The sequence below is a fragment of the Bubalus kerabau genome, chromosome 8 (assembly GCF_029407905.1).
Source record: "Bubalus kerabau isolate K-KA32 ecotype Philippines breed swamp buffalo chromosome 8, PCC_UOA_SB_1v2, whole genome shotgun sequence".
Taxonomy (NCBI): domain Eukaryota; kingdom Metazoa; phylum Chordata; class Mammalia; order Artiodactyla; family Bovidae; genus Bubalus; species Bubalus kerabau.
In genome coordinates this window covers 90,072,038-90,089,134 of record NC_073631.1, presented here as the reverse complement: position 1 = coordinate 90,089,134, position 17,097 = coordinate 90,072,038, and the positions used below count along the sequence as shown (strand labels likewise).

Sequence of the window (17,097 nt, the reverse complement as noted above, 5' to 3'; positions counted from 1 at the left end):
TTCACTCTTCTACTGGATCAAGTCTGCTGTTGAAGCTACCCTTTAAACTTTTTGGTTATTGTATTCTTCAGCTCCAGATTAATAATTGGTTCTTTTTTATTGTTCTCTTTGTTGAACTTCTCATTTTTTTCTTATATTATTTTCCTGATTTCATTTAGTTATCTGGGTTTTTTTTTCTCTCTCTCTTATAACCCACTAAAGTGCTTTAAAACAGTTTTTGAACTTTTTTAGAAACTTTATAGGTCTCTATTTCTTTGAAATTGGCTATGGGAGCTTTATTTTGTTCTTTTGCTTGGTGTCCTGTTTCTAGATTCTTCATATTTCTTGTAGTCTTGCATTATTGTTGTGCTTTGAAGAAACTGTCACTTCCTCCTTTCTTTACAGACTGACTTCAGCAAGGAAAGGCCTTCACCAGTCAGCTCAGCCAGATATTTTAGGTAGTCTGGCTGGTCAGATCCATAGGTGGGCTGGTTGGTGGGCCTGCTTCCAGTTTCCATGGACAGGTCACATTATTTTCGAGAACTTCCTAAAAAGTAAATATTCTTTTCATCCATTTAAACAGCAGAGAGTTTTTAGGTCCTATCTAGTGGGACCTAATTTACACTGGAGGGACCGGAAATCCCTCTGTCTGAATGTGTGTTTTAGTATTAGACTCTTGATTCATAAAAAAGTACTACAAGTAAAATGTAATTCTTTAAATGAGAAATCATTTTATGGATATATATTTAAATAGTAAGCAAATTTTGTATTGATAAACATGAAATCTAATACAGAGTTAAAATACAAAATGACATTTTATTTCTAAAAACACATCAATTTAAAACATTTGAAAAATATGTAAAACAAAAATTCCTTGTATGTCTTAATTTATTCATAACTACTATGAATATTTTGGTGTATTTATTTCAATTATTTTTCTCTATGACTAGAAATATTAAAACATTTGGTATCATTCTACAATAATGTTCTACAATTTCACTTTTAGTCACATTTTCACAGTATTTCACAGTATTTCACAGTATTTCACAGTATTTCACAGTGCGTTTCTATCAAGTAATCTATGTTTACATTATTTCTTTATTTGTTTACAGGCATTTGCCTGGTGGCCTGATTTATTAGCGGAGCATGCAGAGAAATTTTGGGCTTTATTCACGGTGGATATGGATACAGCACTTGAAGCACAACCACAAGACTCCTGGGACAGTTTTCCTCTTTTCCAACTGCTTAATAATTTCCTCAGAAATGACGGTAAGCATTTGCATTTCTTTTAGTGTGTTAAATGAGGAAGAGGAGAGAACGTTGTGTGTGTGAGTGTGTATTTACAGAGTTCTAGCACTCGCTCAACAAGGATCGACCCAGGTAACACATTTGCTCATTCCCCAGGTATATCTGGCTGGGGTCCATGGGAGACCAGCAACACTCTCACATTGTTCCACTGGCCCCCAAAGTTGCTCTGATGCCTACCCTCCTGCCTTCAGGAGTACTGATAGCACAGGGACCTTCTCATTCTTGTGAATCAGAAAATCTTCAAAGATCAATATTTCTAAAGTACCTGAGAATGCTAACATCCCTGAAATACATCCTAGAAACTTACTATTCTAGATGTCCTGCCATGTCAAGGCTTCTGCTAATCCACAGTGTGCTAATGCTTGCGGAACAGATTCGGTTCTACAGATGATAGTAATGTTGCCCTGTGGTATGGCTTGCTCTCTCTCATTTAGAAATTAAAGAGAATATACAGTTTCTCTGCTGAGACATTTTTTCCAATGCAGTAATAACTTTTATCATGATTCTGGTCCGTGGTCTTCTAGCAGATTGTATAGACACAGGTTTTCATCTGAAATTTTGGAGGCATTTCTTAGCATATAGTTTCCTGTGGGCCTTTCCTATGATGATTTTTTAGATGCAGACACAGAAAACAGACTTGTGGACACAGGAGGGCAAGGAGAGGGTGGGAAGAATTGAGAGAGTAGCATTGACATATATACACCACCAAGTGTAAAATAGACAGCTAATGGGAAGCCGCTCTATAGCACAAGGAGCTCAGCTTGGTGCTCTGTGATAACCTACGGGGTAGGAGGGAGGCTCAACAGGCAGGTTGTATATGTATACATATTATCTGATTCACTTTTCTGTACAGCAGAAACTAATGTGATGTTACAAAGCAATTATACTCCATTAGAAAATTTAATTTTTTTTAATTTCCCTTCAACTTAAGTTTGGTTTCTACTGACAGCCTTTGCTTCTACATTTGTAGTGGTCTTGGAGTCACTAATTCCCTATTCCAGGACATTCCTCTCACTTTAAGCCAGGTTGAACTCTGTGTCCTCCTAACCTCTGATTCTGACTTATTCTGTTAGGTCAATAGAATGTCCTTCTTTTGTTGCATATGTTCTTTCTCCAGCCATTATTCCCAGTCATTTCAGATCAGATCAGTCACTCAGTCGTGTCCGACTCTTTGCGACCCCATGAATCGCAGCATGCCAGGCCTCCCTGTCCATCACCAACTCCCGGAGTTCACTGAGACTCACGTCCATCGAGTCAGTGATGCCATCCAGCCATCTCATCCTCTGTCATCCCCTGCTCCTCCTGCCCCCAATCCCTCCCAGCATCAGAGTCCTTTCCAATGAGTCAACTCTTCGCATGAGGTGGCCAAAGTACTGGAGTTTCAGCTTTAGCATTATTCCCTCCAAAGAGATCCCAGGGCTGATCTCCTTCAGAATGGACTAGTTGGATCACCTTGCAGTCCAAGGGACTCTCAGGAGTCTTCTCCAACACCACAGTTCAAAAGCATCAATTCTTCAGCGCTCAGCCTTCTTCACAGTCCAACTCTCACATCCATACATGACCACAGGAAAAACCATAGCCTTGACTAGACGGACCTTTGTTGGCAAAGTAATGTCTCTGCTTTTCAATATGCTATCTAGGTTGGTCATAACTTTCCTTCCAAGGAGTAAGCGTCTTTTAATTTCATGGCTGCAGTCACCATCTGTAGTGATTTTGGAGCCCAGAAAAATAAAGTCTGACACTGTTTCCCCATCTATTTCCCATGAAGTGGTGGGACCGGATGCCATGATCTTCATTTTCTGAATGTTGAGCTTTAAACCAACTTTTTCACTCTCCACTTTCACTTTCATCAAGAGGCTTTTTAGTTCCTCTTCACTTTCTGCCATAAGGGTGGTGTCACCTGCATATCTGAGGTTATTGATATTTCTCCTGGCAATCTTGATTCCAGCTTGTGTTTCTTCCAGTCCAGCGTTTCTCATGATGTACTCTGCATAGAAGTTAAATAATCAGGGTGACAATACACAGCCTTGACGAACTCCTTTTCCTATTTGGAACCAGTCTGTTGTTCCATGTCCAGTTCTAACTGTTGCTTCCTGACCTGCATACAAATTTCTCAAGAGGCAGATGAGGTGGTCTGGTTTTCCCATCTCTTTCAGAATTTTCCACAGTTTATTGTGATCCACACAGTCAAAGGCTTTGACATAGTCAATAAAGCAGAAATAGATGTTTTTCTGGAACTTTCTTGCTTTTTCCATGATCCAGCAGATGTTGGCAATTTGATCTCTGGTTCCTCTGCCTTTTCGAAAACCAGCTTGAACATCAGGAAATTCATGGTTCACATATTGCTGAAGCCTGGCTTGGAGAATTTTGAGCATTACTTTACTAGCATGTGAGATGAGTGCAATTGTGCGGTAGTTTGAGCATTCTTTGGCATTGCCTTTCTTTGGGATTGGAATGAAAACTGACCTTTTCCAGTCCTGTGGCCACGGCTGAGTTTTCCAAATTTGCTGGCATATTGAGTGCAGCACTTTCACAGCATCATCTTTCAGGATTTGGAATAGCTCCACTGGAATTCCATCACCTCCACTAGCTTTGTTCGTAGTGATGGTTTCTAAGGCCCCCTTGACTTCACACTCCAGGATGTCTGGCTCTAGGTCAGTGATCACACCATCGTAATTATCTGGGTCGTGAAGATCTTTTTTGTACAGTTCTTCTGTGTATTCTTGCCATCTCTTCTTAATATCTTCTGCTTCTGTTAGGTCCATACCATTTCTGTCCTTTATCAAGCTCATCTTTGCATGAAATGTTCCTTTGGTATCTCTGATTTTCTTGAAGAGATCCCTAGTCTTTCCCATTCTGTTGTTTTCTTCTATTTCTTTGCATTGATCGCTGAAGAAGGCTTTCTTATCTCTTCTTGCTATTCTTTGGAACTCTGCATTCAGATGTTTATATCTTTCTGTTTCTCCTTTGCTTTTCTCTTCTCTTCTTTTCACAGCTATTTGTAAGGCCTCCCCAGACAGCCATTTTGCTTTTTTGCATTTCTTTTCCATGGGGATGGTCTTGATCCCTGTCTCCTGTACAATGTCACGAACCTCATTCCATAGTTCATCAGGCACTCTATCAGATCTAGGCCCTTAAATCTATTTCTCACTTCCACTTTATAATCATAAGGGATTTGATTTAGGTCATACCTGAATGGTCTAGTGGTTTTCCCTACTTTCTTCAATTTAAGTCTGAATTTGGCAATAAGGAGTTCATGGTCTGAGCCACAGTCAGCTCCTGGTCTTGTTTTTTGCTGACTGTGTAGAGCTTCTCCATCTTTGGCTGCAAAGAATATAATCAATCTGATTTCGGTGTTGACCATCTGGTGATGTCCATGTATAGAGTTTTCTCTTGTGTTGTTGGAAGAGGGTGTTTGTTATGACCAGTGCATTTTCTTGGCAAAACTCTATTAGTCTTTGCCCTGCTTCATTCCATATTCCAAGGCCAAATTTGCCTGTTACTCCAAGTGTTTCTTGACTTCCTACTTTTTGCATTCCAGTCCCCTATAATGAAAAGGACATCTTTTTTGGGTGTTAGTTCTAAAAGGTCTTGTAGGTCTTCTTAGAACTGTTCCACTTCAGCTTCTTCAGCATTACTGGTTGGGGCATAGACTTGGATTACTGTGATATTGAATTGTTTGCCTTGGAAACGAACAGAGATCATTCTGTCGTTTTTGAGATTGCATCCAAGTAGTGCATTTCGGACTCTTTTTTTGACCATGATGGCCACTCCATTTCTTCTGAGGGATTCCTGCCCAAGGTAGTAGGTATAATGGTCATCTGAGTTAAATTCACCCATTCCAGTCCATTTCAGTTCGCTGATTCCTAGAATGTCGACATTCACTCTTGCTATTTCTTGTTTGACCACTTCCAATTTGCCTTGATTCATGGACCTGACATTCCAGGTTCCTATGCAATATTGCTCTTTACAGCATCGGACCTTGCGTCTATCACCAGTCACATCCACAGCTGGGTATTGTTTTTGCTTTGGCTCCATCCTTTCATTCTTTCTGGAGTTATTTCTCCACTGATCTCCAGTAGCATATTGGGCACCTACTGACCTGGGGAGTTTCTCTTTCAGTATCCTATCATTTTGCCATTTCATACTGTTCATGGAGTTCTCAAGGCAAGAATACTGAAGTGGTTTGCCATTCCCTTCTCCAGTGGACCACATTCTGTCAAATCTCTCCACCATGACCCGCCCGTCTTGGGTTGCCCCACGGGCATGGCTGAGTTTCATTGAGTTAGACAAGGCTGTGGTCCTAGTGTGATTAGATTGACTAGTTTTCTGTGAGTATGGTTTCAGTGTGTTTGCCCTCTGATGCCCTCTTGCAACACCTACCGTCTTACTTGGGTTCCTCTTACCTTGGGCGTGGGGTATCTCTTCACGGCTGCTCCAGCAAAGCGCAGCCATTGCTCCTTACCTTGGACGAGGGGTATCTCCTCACCACTGCCCTTCCTGACCTTCAATGTGGGATAGCTCCTCTAGGCCCTCCTGCGCCCGCGCAGCCACGGCTCCTTGGATGTGGGGTTGCTCCTCCCCGCCACCACCCTTGGCCTCAGGCTTTAGCATTTTCATGCCCATTACCATTCTTATCAGCTTCCTCTCAAAAGACCTTACTCCATTTTTCAGTATTGCTCTGGAGTGTGGTGCTAAGTAGAACACAGTGCCCACAACATGACTTGAGTAACCCAGGCCCCAAGAAGAGCTGCCCATCTTCTGCCTTGTCTTCCTGCAGCCCATGACTGCTCTCTCTCTCCCAGGAGCTTAGTCACACTGGTGATACAGTTCACACTTGCTGTCTTTGAAAACTTCAGATCTTTTTCCTTCTCTCTTTCCAGGATATCACTACTCTGTATTTCTAGGTTTAAACTTAAATCGTTTTTTGGACTTTTATCTTTTTTTTTAATTACTCTATTGATTTTGTTCATTACTCTAGTCCATCATTTCTTACCTTCCTTTGGTTATTCATCCCTTTGAGTCTATGCTAAAACTACAGCTCTTTTATTGGGAAAAAACATCTACATAGATATGAAATTGTGTGTAATATTGGACTCCCCATGGACATCTGTATTTTGGATATCAGGGTAAGAACCTTTGTTTTAGTAATAGGGGCATCATGTGGTAATAATTAATAACATGGGCTTTAGTGCCCAACAGATTCACATCTGTCTCTGCTAGTTGCTACCTGACCTTTGACAATCACTTAATCTTGGTAAACTTTAAGTTCTTTATCTATAAAATAAAGAAATAATAGTACGTGCAGTGTCATTGGTGGTGAGGATTAAAGAAGGCAATAACTCATGTATAATGAATGCTAAACAAATATTTTAGATATTAATCAGTTAAAATTTCAATCATGATTCCTTTAGCCATCTTATTCATTCTCTTATCCAATTTAATTTCAAAAAACATCTTATTAATAAGTCAAAGAACTAAGCTACAATTTCTACTTCAGTTTCAGCAACAATGTCTGCTCTTAGGAGTTGCTACACCCAGTTATCCATATGCGAATCATTTATTCTGCAAATTGTCTTCAACCAGTTTTTAAGTTCTAGTTTAGTTCCCTCCTGCCAGCTGCTGCTGCTGCTAAGTCGCTTCAGTCGTGTCCGACTCTGTGTGACCCCATAGACAGCAGGCCACCAGGCTCCCCCATCCCTGGGATTCTCCAGCTAGCAGACTTCAAATAACCTTCTTCTTTCCCAGCCACTTATCATCATTTTTTTCTGCTAAGAAATTACAAGTCAGGTTTAATATTTTCTTATGATAAATATATAGCAATAAACCTGCTGCCAAAAATGATGAATATATTATGCATTAAGTTCCTAAATGAAAATAAATAAGTATAGGATTATTTCTAACATTGCTTTTCTCCACTTGCGTGAAAATTCAAGAATCAACCATATTTAAATTTATTAGAGGGTTATTTTAAGATGAAAATACTTATTAATGCTCACAGTAAAGATGATTTAACTTATTCAATATATTGCAATTTATTTATTGTGAAAACAAAATATGTTGTAGATTTCTTAGAAATTTTCTTGGGCAACCTCTGCTATGATGCCAATAAATTAACATCTTTTAAATTTTATTTTTAAGATCTCTTAAAATGTCCAAAAAAAAAAAAAACACTAAAAGGGAAAAATTGATTTTTAAAAGAGAATGTGATTTTTAACCAAATGTTTAATTCAAAAGAATGTCATATTCCTCTCCTGTTTAAACCATTTATATAATATTGGCTACTATAAAATGCATAACATAGTGTGTTTTGTCATTTTTATACATGTTACTTAATCACACAGAAGCACTTATTAATGATCTCTTTTGAGTGCTGTCCATTTGGGGGGCAATTTTGCAGTTAGGTTTGATTTTGCAGTGATTAACATATTTTAGAAAGCATCAATTATTTCAGAGAAAAACAGCTCCTCTGTGTAGTCAAGTAAATAGAAAAGTTCCCCTGTGCCATAATTTCCTTTTGGTATTGGGAAAACGATGTGGTCTGGGGAATTGAAATAGAACACAGTAACTTTCAACTCAAACTCACAAGTTATCATCCAAAGCCAAGACTGCTTAGTATTAATATCTCACTAGCTGCTAAGACATAAATTTTTTTGCTTGTAGTATAATAATGAAGAATATAATAATAATGAAGATTATTATTAATAATCATGTGTTTGTTTTATTAAATTTCTGAAATGTTCAGATGGTCGTTTAGTGAATTCAGTTCAAATGTTAAATGTCAACCTAAAGCTGCCCCCAAATTGTCCTTTTGGAAAGCTTATGGAAAAACATAAAATTTCTACCCTTTTACCACTGCATCCCCAAAGAAAAATTCTTATATCACTGCCATGGCATGACAGTTTTTACCATATTGACCCAATTAGAATTATAGTCCAAATTCTAATTAATTTCAACCTTAACTAGTCAGGGGTAAATAGGAACAGATTGCTCTGAACTGTCCAGTCTTGTTAGGTGAGATAATTTGTTGAATAGCAGTGCTTGCTGTTACCCCAGAGAAGGCAACGGCAACCCACTCCAGTACTCTTGCCTGGAAAATCCCATGGATGGAGGAGCCTGGTAGGCTGCAGTCCATGGGGTCGCTAAGAGTCAGACACGACTGGGCGACTTCAGTTTCACTTTTCACTTTCATGCATTGGAGAAGGAAATGGCAACCCACTCCAGCGTTCTTGCCTGGAGAATCCCAGGGATGGGGGAGCCCGGTGGGCTGCCATCTATGGGGTCACACAGAGTTGGACATGACTGAAGCAAATTAGCAGCAGCAGCAGCAGCTGTTACCCCACAAGTAGCATACCACTAATTATACAGAAATTTTAAATGGTTGTGATTTATTATTAATGATGTCACATACTTATGTCTGCTTTTCCAAAATAAAAATTACTAACGTGCCTCTAACACAGATATTAGTTAGAATTTGTGCTTTATTTGTGCTTAGAAGCTTTCTAGCTGAGTTGTCTTTGTTTTTTAATGAATAGTTTAGCTGTTCGCACTGGATGTTTACCATCTTTATTTTGTGAAAACATTTATGCTTTGATATTTAAAAATAATTGTTTATCTTTAGGGGAGTGGAGAGGATCTTAGGCAAACATCTTCATTTTCCATCTAGGAGGCGAGGTACCTGGGAGGTAAGGTACCTCAGCTAGAGCTTGCTGACAGGAAACCAGTACAGCAGTGAGTTGGAGCCTGACCACTTGGTCTGCAATAACAAATGCAATTCTGGGGACATTAGAAAGTAAGATAATATTTTTAAAGATAGTAGATTCTTTAAGCTTTTGAAAGTGAAAGTGTTAGTCACTCAGTCATGGCTGACTCTTTGTGACCCCATGGACTATAGCCCACCAGGTTCCTCTGTCCATGGAGTTCTCCAGGCAAGAATACCAGAATAGGTTGCCATTTCCTTCTCCAGGGTATCTTCCTGACCCAGGGATCGAACCAGTGTGTTCAGGATCACAGGCACGTTCTTTATCATCTGTGCCACCAGGGAAGCCCATTTAAACTTATATTCCTGTCTAATAAAATGTTTATCAGGACCTTGAATTATAGAGGTAGAAGAAGTAGGTTAGTTAAAGCATGCAGAAAGGACCAGATAAAGTATTATCTTAGCACATCCACTGTAAAACATCCATGACAAGAATTCCAGGGACTGAACAAATTAGAGGGAAAGAGATTCAAGATAGCAAATTCGGTTGCTGTTTTAAGGAGGGGAAGCAAAGAATTGTGTCTGGGGTAGGTGTGTTTCCTTCCAGTTGTGCATGATTAGGGAAAGTCTTAGACTCGAGAATCCTTAGAGATGCAACGTGATTTTCCTCAAGGGAAGAGTACCAGCTGCACCACAATTTTAGCTACTGTCCCCAATCTCCTGCCCCTCACAGGCTCATCCACTGGTTCCCAGAGCAGAACTGATGAAGAAAACAAACTTGGGCTCCTTCATTTCTGTCCAAAAAAGGCTGAACTCCTGCTTGCCTCTCCGCCCTGCCTCCATCCATCCTGATGCACTCTCCCCAACTAAAGCCTTAATTAGATGGATAATCACTTTAAATGGTATCTAAGGAAACAGTTTTGAAAAAGAGATGTATTAAAATTAGTGAAAATAAATGTTTTCATAATGAAGCAATTAGCATGATAGTTGAATGATCCTGAATGACTGTGAAGCTGGTACAAATAGACTCTGCCCTTGTGTGCTATTTTCCACAATTGTCCTGTGGATAATAGGTAGGGCTAGTGACTGCTGCTGATAAATGAAAGCCATCTGCAAATAGCACAAATCATTCCTCTCAGGACTACTGAAAGGCAAACCCTTGGAGCTAGTCACCTTTTAATCTGTGGATATGCTAGCAAGTGGCAAATGACCATTCTATTGGGAACTGATTCCCAGGTGAAAAATACCATGGTGCTTCTTCTTTAATTAACAGCCTTTTTCACATTGCTAGCACATTAAAGCCATCCCAAAGAACACCCGTGCTTATATAATCAGTGTCACGGCATCTCTGCCTAAACGAATAATAAATGTTCAGGTTCTACACTAAGTGAAAACCTATTCTCCAAGACTTTCACCTTCATAAAGATGGGCTCATAAAAATCGAAAAAAGAAAAATTGGAATGTGGTCTCATGAGGATAAAAAGGCTAGTGTTAATAATTAACAAGGAGAGTGAAGTGGAGTCAAATTAGCCATAATAGAGCCCAGAGTGACTGGCAAAGTCACCTCTCATTATCAAAAAACTCATTAAGAAATGAAGAGGTGGAAATCCCGCTGGGTTATTCTCACACTTCGGCTGTATCAGAGATTATTTTTCAGATTTCTTTCAAATGAAGAACTGTTAGGTCACCATATTGTATATTAGGTTAATCTTCAAGCTTTGAAATATGGAGGGCTGGCACGTGCATGTCATTCTTCCTTCAGTGCTTAAATGAGCTGTATGTCTGAAATTCACAAATTAGTGTTTACAGATAGATCTGTACATGCATCTACTAGGAACAGTTGAATGTAACTTCTAGATTATAGCAGGGCTGTGTGCCCACTTAGATTTATAATGCTCTTACAAACGATGAAATGACCACTAAGATACGAAAATGACTCCGATCCCAAAGTTGATTAAATTCAAAATTATGTGTCACAACTTGTTTTACCCATCAGTATAGTAAAAGGAGCGTAAATGCAATGACTCACTAGTTTTGTTTATATTGAATTCTTCTCTAGAATCTTTACTCCATGTAGACATTAAATTTTAATCTATTTGTGTATTTTCTTAGAAGTTAGTGTTACTGCCATATTCAATTGTTTCCATTACCAGGACGGTATTGAGGGACATAACCCCAAAGATCAGAAGGCTGCGTGTAACTGGAGTAAAATTCCAGACCTTCCCATTTGGCTTTAATACTAATCTCATGAAAGGCAGCATGAGAATTGCTAGACAAGACTTTCTGTTTATTTTTGCCTTAAGCCTTGCTGAATGTTCCCAGGTAGCTCTGTAGTAAAGAATCTGCCTGCCAATCAGGAGGCACCAGTTCAATCCCTAGGTCAGGACGATCCCCTGAAGAAGGAGATGGCAACCCACTCCAGTATTCTTTCCTGGAAAATCCCTTGGACAGAGGAGCCTGGCAGGCTATAGTCCATGGGGTCCCAAAAGAGTTGGACATGACTGAGGACTAAAATAGAAGTTGCTGAATGATTATATTAGTTTGTTTTTCCCTGAGTTAATTCTATAAGAAATAGGGTCTGAATGCCTACGATTTACCAACTCTCAGTCAGTCAGATCAGATCAGATCAGATCAGTCACTCAGTTGTGTCCGACTCTTTGCGACCCCATGAATCGCAGCACGCCAGGCCTCCCTGTCCATCACCAACTCCTGGAATTCACTCAAACTCACATCCATCAGGTCAGTGATGCCTTCCAGCCATCTCATCCTCTGTCGTCCCCTTCTCCTCCTGCCCCCAATCCCTCCCAGCATCAGAGTCTTTTCCAATGAGTCAACTCTTCACATGAGGTGGCCAAAGTACTGGAGTTTCAGCTTTAGCATCATTCCTTCCAAAGAAATCCCAGGGCTGATCTCCTTCAGAATGGACTGGTTGGATCTCCTTACAGTCCAAGGGACTCTCAAGAGTCTTCTCCAATATCACAGTTCAAAAGCATCAATTCTTCGGCGCTCAGCCTTCTTCACAGTCCAACTCTCACATCCATACATGACTGGTACATAAATAAAAAACAATTCCTGCCCTTGAAAAGGATATAATCTAATGGAGATGGGCATATACTACTATGCCCATCCATGGGCGCTACTATGGGCACTACTAAGTATAAAGCAACCGATTATAAAGCTGCAATTCAATTATATGTACTACGTGCTCTGACATTTTTAATTATAGTTTTAAACTTGGATTTGTTGGATTTGTTGCCCCCCAAATTATAAACATTATAACATCAGTGCTCTCACTCCTTCTAACCTCCTATCTTTAGGGAGAGAGAGACTTTTTAACAAGTGCCCTGAACTACTCTGGTGGTCTAATGGCTAAGACTCTGCACTCCTAATGCAGAGGACCCAGGTTCCATCCCTGGTCAGGGAACTGGATCCCATGTGCTGTAACTAAAAGATACTGCCTGCCATGACTAAGACCTGGAGCAGCCAAATAGACAAATAATTTTTTTTGAAACTGCACTGAGAGGAAAGGGATGGTTGGGTGTGGTTTTAGGAGGTTCTCATTCCAATATAGTATAAATTAAATATTACCAAACTATATTAAATTGCTGATCATGTTTTTAATTAATGGAGAATGAAACCTGAAGAGTTTTCTTTTTTTTTTTAATTTTATTTTATTTTTAAACTTTACATAACTGTATTAGTTTTGCCAAATTTTACTTAAACTTCAGTGGGATGCTCTCTGAGTTTCCTTTAGGGGTTGGATTTTTACTGATACTTGTTCAGTAAACACATATTTACTGAGTGGCTGCTTAATGTCCCAGACTCTTGGTTGGGTACTGTTCCTGTATCTGAGTGGGGAGTACATTTGGTTTGCTTTTGTGTGTGTGTGTTTTATTTTTCTATAATGCTGTTTTAGGCTACAGTCCTCCTGGCTTTTCTCCTGAACTTCATATTCATACTTCCTGTGATGGGGATCCCGTTATATGCTCTGTCAACAGAAGAAAGTGAAAGTTGCTTAGCTGAGTCCGACTCTTTACTACCCCATGGAATTCCATGGACTCCATGGAATTCTCCAGGCCAGCATACTGGAGTGGGTAGCCTTTCCCCTCTCCCTAAAGGAGATACATGAACCCTAAACACAATACATGAACTCCTTTATCTGCATATTCTTAATTTTTCCAGCGATTATTGTCTTAGTAATTGTTACTAAATGGATCAAGTTTAAATTCTCTGTTGAAATCTGACTGTTAAAAGCCTATGATGAGTACTTTTGTAAATGTAAGACTCTTTGGGGTATGTAAATAATCAACACTAATTTATTATTGGAATTAATTAATTAATGCTCAAAATAATTGGGCACATCTGCACCCCAGTTTACCTTTTATTTAAGCCTTTTACTTTTTTTTTGCCATTTCTAATTGTACTGTTGGCCTTGATGTCATTGATGCTTCCCTATTTTCAACAAGGTGGTATTTGGAAAACATGGAATCTTTTGGAAAAAAATACTTTTATCAACAAAGTAGATGCTGGTCCTCCACTTACGTTCTTATAACCACTATGTGAGAATCTTCTGAGCAGTTCTTTCTACTTCCACACCTCTGGTATAAGGTCACGACACTCTTGAATGATGCCGTGTTGAGAACCTGCCTCTTCCAATGAGCTGTTGCAGTGGATGCCTTGTAAAGGCTTGATTTGGACAGGTGGCGGTCCCAAATCCTAACCCATCCTCATTACACCATATGGGGAAGATAGACGCACTCATTCTGATGCCTGGGGCTATGTATTAAGAGGGCTTTTGACAGTGTCTGATAGGAGTGGGATGCAAACTGGCATATGGGCAACTGAGAAAAGGAGCATACATTTACATACACAAGTATAGTGTCGTCTGTATCCAGGGAGTCTTGCTTTTTGAAACCGAGTCCTCTCTCTCTCTTTACCTTTCTATGTGTATTTTCTCTTCATTTCTTCTCATTTTTCCTCTTCCTTTCTCTCCTCTGTACCATCTCTCCCTTCATCCTTCCTTGCCTTTTACTAAAGAAGTAGTACTACCAGTTGCCAATTTTCTAAAACTTTGGAACTTGGGTTTATAATTTGATATTTTTAATAAAAAAGGAAAGCTCTGCTAAAATGTGAGCAAACTTTTGGCCAGAATTCAACACTTGTGACCGTACTTAGGAAATAAGGGAAATCTCCATTTTCTCCTAATTCTGCAGGATGTAATAGTCTGCTGTCAAGTCATAATTGAACAGAAGAAATACTCCCTTTGGTACATTCACTAAAATAATAAACATAGAATTCCCTGGAGGTCCAGTGATTAGGATTCCAGGCTTCCATTGCTGGGACCCCGGATTTGGTCACTGGTCAGGCAATTAAGATCCTACAAGCGTGCCCAAAGGAATAATAATAATGAAATAAGAGACACAAAATTGACATTTATATCCAGTAGAGGAGCTTGCCCAGGTGGTTTAGTGGTAAAGAATCCACCTGCCAAGCAGGAGACACATGTTCGATCCCTGAGTCAGGAATATCCCCTGGAGAAGGAAATGGCAACCCACTCCAGTATTCTTGCCTGGAGAATCCTATGGACAGAGGAGCCTGGTGAGCTACAGTTCATGAAGTCATTTCAGTCACATCCTACTCTTTGTGACCGTATGGACTGTCGCCCGCCAAGCTTCTCTGTTCATGAGATTCTCCAGGCAAGGATACTGGAGTGGGTTGCCATGCCCTCCTAGAGGATCTTCCCAACCCAGGGGTCAAACCTGTGTCTCCTCTGGCTGCTGTATTGCCCATGAATTCTTTACTACTGAGCCATCAGGGGAAGCCCAGGCTACAGTCTATGGGGTCACAAAGAGTTAAACACAACTTAATGACTAAACAACAATGAATATCCAGTAGAATCCTTAGTGGTCTAATATTGAACATACTGGTCTAAAAATAGGATTTCTTATAAAAGTATTTAGTACTGTATATTTTATATAAAATATGAAAAGATACACAGGCCTTGATACATTCTTCTACAGAATAATAATGTAATAACTATATAGTAGTCTTCATAGAGTATCCAAGTCATTCATTCAACAAAGATTTGAACACTTGCTCTGAGACAGGGATTTTGTTGAGTACTAAGAATACAGACACAGTCCCTTCTTCATGGACCTTACACCCTTATAGGAAGAAAGAGATACGTCATCAAGTACAGAAGTATAGCATGGACCACAGTAGAAGCCTGTGCAGGGTGAAGAATAAACAGAGGAAACTAGTAATTTGGCAAAAGGACAACAGAATGAAACATTTCAAGAGAGACTTAGACGGGAAAGTGTCTACTTGAACTAAACCATCAGAATCATCATGACTGGACTACAGGAAGTAAGGGAGTCAGGTAACCAAAATGAGCCAGAGAGGTCATATTAAGATACCTCATAGATGGCTTTCATTTCATGCTAAGGCTTTTGAAGTTTGTCTTGAGGATCCATTTAAAAATTATAATCTTTAAGAGATACATTCTTTGTTTCATATTTTAGCACACTCCTCTGCTTGAGATTTTAAGAAGATGAATGGGCAGAAGGAAAATTAGGTGCCTAAGACCAGTTAGGAAATTACTGCATTAGCCAAGACGGGAGATGAGAGGGTTGGACCTAGGACAACAGCAGTGTTGATGAACAGAAGGATGAGATGTGCTAGAAAGATAGTAAGGATATAAAATATGCAGGTTCTCACTCCTAATTGGATGTTGAAACTGAAGGAAAGCCCTCTGGTACAACTTCAAGGTTGCCAGTATATTGATCAGGTGGATGATCTGTTTTTATTCCTGGGATCAAAATAAGAGACGAGAAACAGGCTTGTTTAACAAGGTAATGAATCCAGTGCTTATCAAGTATATATAAAAAAAAAAGAGCTCTTACTAGAAATAATCTGAGTCAACTGCTACTTAATCTTAGAATCAGTATAACATGTAATAATAACATAATAATCGTGTGTGATTCTCCTTATGTGCTTCATTTTAACAAACTAAGCATGACTTAATAGCCAACATATCTAATCTCTAAATGTACAGTAAAGTAGCATTTGAATTAATGAGGTAAAGTGCTCATTTGTAGATGTAAAATTTGTTTCATAAGAGAGAGCTCTTGCCAGAAATACATTTGAGTCAACTGCTACTTAATCTTAGAATCACTGTAGCATTTAATAGTAACTGAGCCTGATTTTCCTTATGTGTGTTTTCATCTTAACAAACTAAGTATGGCTGAATAGCCAATTTACCTAATCTCTAAATGTGTAGTAAAGTAGCATTTGAACTGATGAGGTAGACTGCTCATTTGCAGGTGAAATGATTTGTTAACATTAGTCAGTATTTTGGCTTTGGTATAGTTCAAAATAATGATGCTATTTAATAGTACCTATCAAGATGCAACTGCTGAAGAAGCAATCGGCTACCCACTCCAATATTCTTGGGCCTTCCTTGTGTCTCAGCTGCTAAAGAATCCACCTGCAATATGGGAGACCTGGGTTAGATCCCTGGCTTGAGAAGATCCCCTGGAGAAGGGAAAGGCTACCCACTCCAGTATTCTGACCTAGAATTCCATAGACTGTATAGTCCATGGAGTGGCAAAGAGTCGGACATGACTGAGCTGCTTTCACTTTCATCAAGATGCAAAGCCTAAGGTTCTTTATTCTTTTTATTCAGAGGCCATATAAATGAAGGCTTAGGCACACAGTCTAGCTGTACAGCCATGTAAAATTGTCCATGAAATTGTCCTTTCAATGTGTATTATAAGCACATTGAATATTTTCACGGTGTTAGTTCACTTTTATTTATTGAAATATAGTTGACATAAAATATTATATATTACAGATGTACAGGGCTTCCCAGGTGGTGGTAGTGGTAAAGAATGAGCCTGCCAGTGCAGGAGACACGAGACACACAGGTTTGATCCCTGGGTCAGGAAGATCCCCTGGAGTAGAAAATGGCAACCCACTTCATTATTCTTGCTTGGAAAAATTCCATGGAGAGAGGAGCCTGGCAGGCTGTGGTCCATGGGGTCACAAAGAGTCAGACATGACTGAGTGACTGAACACGCACACACATACATGGGTGTACCGTGTAGTGGTTA

The 17,097-nt window shown here is 39.5% G+C and overlaps 1 protein-coding gene across 12 annotated transcripts in view; it reads left to right on the top strand.

Annotated features, from left to right (window-relative positions):
• CADPS2 (calcium dependent secretion activator 2) overlaps positions 1-17,097 on the top strand; it is a 584,066-nt gene that overhangs the window by 489,456 nt on the left and 77,513 nt on the right. For all 12 annotated transcript variants that reach the window (XM_055590800.1, XM_055590801.1, XM_055590799.1 and 9 more), the window contains one exon: positions 1,092-1,248. In XM_055590800.1, coding sequence (XP_055446775.1) covers positions 1,092-1,248 — 157 coding nt within the window. The remainder of the gene's footprint in view (positions 1-1,091; positions 1,249-17,097) is intronic.